Genomic DNA, 4,249 nt, shown 5'->3' with positions numbered 1-4,249 from the left:
CCTAGCCTAGAGGGTCCTCAGGGCCACATCAGAGAGAATCACATGTGCCTGGTCATATGGTTTGGGCTTTATCCTAATGGGAATTCTCTGAAGAGTTGAGGCAAAAGGAATAATGTGATCAGATGATGTTTTTGGAAGATCATTCTGGTTGAAGTATAGAGGAGAGATAAGAAGGGGCAAGAAGGGATTAGGAATGCTGGTTAACAGGCAACAGTTATAATCTGGGAATAGGAAGCTAGTAGTGTAGACAGACTATCATGGTATGTACAGAAAGAAAAAACTGGATGGATATAAAAAGGATTTAGGACACCAAATTAATTGACAGAATCAGCAAGTGACTGAATGGGCAGGAGTCGGGGATATGGGGGAAGGAGCAACCACAGATGACAGCAGGCTGCCGTTCTGAACAATAGGTATGTGATGATGCCATTTTCTAAGAGCAGGACTGCAGGAGAAAGGGCCGCCCAGAAGGAACGATGCAGAGCTGGGTTCTGAACATAATGAATTTATCTGTACGGCAGCCACATGGAAATTCCTGCAGAAAGCAGGAATATAGGAATATAAAAGTCTGTAGAGGAGGCAAATTTTGAGAAGAGTGGGGACAGTCTGAAAAAGCTGATGTGCAGAATGAGAGAAGTGACTAGAAAACAGAATGAACCAGGCAGGCCTGAGAACTTGTCAAGTTGGAGCTAATAAACGAGGTACACATTTTCCTTTTCCATAATGACACTTAATTCTAAAACTAAATATGAAAGCATTTTAGTGAGGTGAGGTAAAAGAGACGATGAAAATGTGTTTATAATAACTGCTGTTTTTCATTGAAAGCTTGTTTCCTACTTGTGAAACAAACACAAAGGAACCTAGCAAGGATCTTTGTGGCCTTTCATAACACAGAGAGTCTTACCAGCTGCTGCTCCACAGGAGGGGGCACATCTTGACTGGCATAAACAATGGCAGGGTTGTAAAGACTGAATACCACAGGGTAAAACACCTTCTTACCTATAAATCAAAATATACGTTTATATCACACAAAGAAATCATAAAACGACTGATCCGTATTATAATATCTATTACTATTTTGTTAAAGTCTTTGACTCCATATGATGATTTTGTCAATATTATATTTTATTAATATTCAGGATACTGAACATCCTGTTGATTTCATGAACATGATAATGACTAACGGGTCCTCCACGTTTTTTTCCCTGGACTCTGGGGAGATGCACAAAGGTATTCTCTCAGTTTTTATTAGGTGAGCCATTTATTACTATTTATTTCATCTAACTATAGTAGTAGATACAGGTTAACCTCTGGCAATCACCAAGAAACTTAAAAACTTATGTTGAACCCACCCTTCAAAATGAACCAAACAGTAAATCTAAGGAATACTGTACAATGAATCGATATATAGAGAATTAAAATACAGAACTGCAGATAGATTTTAATAAGATTTGGAAAAGAAAAGAATTAAAAATACCTGATGTGATAGCCCTTGTAGAAGGCCTTGTATTATCATTCAAATTGACAGAACTGAAGGGACCTTACAGGCTAACTAGCCCATCTCCCCTCAAAAGGAAACGCCTCGCTTAGACTGGCCTTAATCAGACATGATACTATGAAGTGCCCAGTAATTGTCAAGGATCTAATAAGTAAGGTGGTAGCCTTTTTTATTACAAGATTCCTAGCAGATGCTCATCTCATCTTCCTCAAAACCCACTTAGGGATGGGGATCTCAGTGTCGCAGAGGCAAATCCATTTATGGATATAAAAATATTTTACATTGAACAAATATATTTCCTCCAACTTCCACATTTTGAAATTCGTGTTGTCTGGTATAACAAAAGTAAACCTAACCCTTATTTACTCACTAGGCTCTCAGAGAGTTCCTGACAATTATCCCACCAAATAGATCAATAAGAAGGTAATGTACATGATACAAATAGTTCTACATTAAAAAATACGAGATTTTTTTAATACAGAAAACTTTTTCTGTATTAAATCAAATAAGATTTGATTTATAAAAATATCATTTTCTCATATATTTTTTAAAAATATCTGTAACATAAAGCAAAATATAGTACATCATTCCAAAATGCATAGTCTGGAAACCAAGCTTGTGTATGTGTTGGCACCATCGCCTGAGGTAGAGTGATTCTGACTCTCGCACATCTCCACACAGTTTGCTTGGCTCTTTATCTGACAGGTACTGCTTTCTCCCTGTCAATTTCAAGACTTTCTATTCCTTTGCACTTGTTTACTTAGATTCATAAGTAGATGTAAGAGAACAGGGGATATGAATTTCAGAGGGATAAATTTTCGCTTTTCTACATAATGTTCCACTTAAATTATGCCTAATATAACTTTTAAAAAACATAGGTAACTTAATTCAAAATATGGGACATGCTGACATTATTCCAAATTCTATACTCAGGTCATCTAATAACATTTTACGCACCTGGCTCCGCATTTAACCGGCAGCTGTTAAGGAATTCGGCTGAGAAATATATATCAACATCACAGAAAAACATCAAGACCTCTCCCTTGTCCCAAGCTCGTGCACCCACATTTAGTCCTCTTCCACGATTAAATTCTTCATTCAGTGAGACCAAGGTGTAATTGTGAAAATTAGACTCACTATGAGGAAAGCACATACAAATTATAAATCTCACTTACAGTTTAACTCTTCCTTCAACACAACTTAAAAATATGTTTTACACTTCTGATATTTTGTTATGTTGGCTCTACATTCATACATGGAAAGGAAATCATTAGCTTCACATGTATGATTATCATCAGGGGCAGATAGTCATTAAATGCCCACATGTGAAGCAACATGATGGTGGTGCAAAGTTAATAAGTGTTAAGGGAAGGCTGCTGCCCTTCAGGATCTTAAAAACATATTGGAGAAGATAAGAAATATATAAATGGAAAAACAGCCATACTGTTTGGTAATAAGTAATTGCATTCCACATGACTGATACATACAAAGAGGGCTCTTCTATTGAGTTCTTCAGATCTCTGCTCAAATGTCCTCTTATCAGAGGGATCCCCCTCACACCATATGTAAAGTAGCCCCAGCCTCCCTTCTCTTTAATCTCTATCTCCTTGCCCAGCTTTGTTTTCCTCAGTCCCATCAGACATGTTTGTCTGAGTATCTCCCCCACTGGAATGTAAACTCCATGAGAGCAATGATTCTGTTTTATTGCTATGGACACCATGCCCCCCCCAGAGTAGGAGCTCAATAAATATTTGCTGAATGAATGAATAAACAGCAGGTCTGAGAAAAAAAAAAGATTCCTTTTGTTTGGAGTAGTTAGAGAAGATGTTAGAACTGGAATTTAATTTAGGCTTTGGTTAAAATCCTAAATTCAGTGGTGAGCGTAAAGGTTATTCCAGTTAATTATTCTCAAAGGCAAAGAGTTAAGAAAGTATAAAGCATTTTAGAGACAAGGGATCAGATAAGTCATTCTGGCACAGAGGGATCCCAGAATGAGATCAATGAAAGAAAACCAGAAAAGGGTCAGACTGAGTACCTTCCATGAGAAGTTAAAGAATATGGTCCGTGTCCTAAAGGAAGAGTCAGGGTTTTTCAGCCAGGGCAGTGGTTCTCACAGTGAAGTTCCCCTACCCAGAGCATCAGCTTCCTCTAGGAAACTGTTAGAAATGTAAATTCTCAGGCCCCACTCCAGACCCCTAAATCAGATGCTAGAGATGGAGTTGAGCACCTGTGTCTTAATAAGCCCTCCAGGTGACTCTGATGTTAAAGTTGGAGAACTGCTGCACTAGGGTATAGCCAGATCCAAAAAAAAAAAAAAAGAACATTTTAGGAAGATTACTCTTACAATAATATAGAACAGGAAATGGAGAGATGGAGCAAAGGCTCAAATAGTGTACAGAGTAGACTCCAAGTTCTAAGTGCCCATGCTCCCCTTCTTATAGGATATAAATCTCTTCCTTCTTTTGGGGAAGCTGATGATCACTACTTCACACTTCTAGCATCAAGTGGAGCTACTAATTATAGAATATCCCAACTGATGCAGGACTGGGCAAATCCTCCCAAGTAGGGACTCAAGTCCTGCACCGAGAAAGGGTGAGGGTCCTTGACTGCATGCAGAAAAGAATTCAAGTGCATGCCAGTGATAGAGACAAAAGGAAAGTTTATTAGAGAAGGAATAACACTCCACAGAGTGAGTGTGGTTGCCTCTCAGAGTCAGAGAATATGGGAAAGGAAGGGAAGGGGATGGGAGGG

At 38.4% G+C, this 4,249-nt stretch overlaps 1 protein-coding gene across 4 annotated transcripts in view; it reads right to left on the bottom strand.

Annotated features, from left to right (window-relative positions):
* Positions 1-4,249, bottom strand: part of CSGALNACT2 (chondroitin sulfate N-acetylgalactosaminyltransferase 2) — a 44,083-nt gene that overhangs the window by 15,789 nt on the left and 24,045 nt on the right. For all 4 annotated transcript variants that reach the window (XM_006908368.3, XM_025044330.1, XM_015586610.2 and 1 more), the window contains exons 5-6: positions 2,456-2,634; positions 905-999 (exon numbers count right to left, since the gene is read on the bottom strand). In XM_006908368.3, coding sequence (XP_006908430.1) covers positions 905-999; positions 2,456-2,634 — 274 coding nt within the window. The remainder of the gene's footprint in view (positions 1-904; positions 1,000-2,455; positions 2,635-4,249) is intronic.

Source organism: Pteropus alecto, unplaced genomic scaffold (genome assembly GCF_000325575.1).
Source record: "Pteropus alecto unplaced genomic scaffold, ASM32557v1 scaffold333, whole genome shotgun sequence".
Classification (NCBI taxonomy): domain Eukaryota; kingdom Metazoa; phylum Chordata; class Mammalia; order Chiroptera; family Pteropodidae; genus Pteropus; species Pteropus alecto.
Note: the sequence above shows the minus strand (reverse complement) of the source record. Positions and strands in the feature narration are given on the sequence as shown.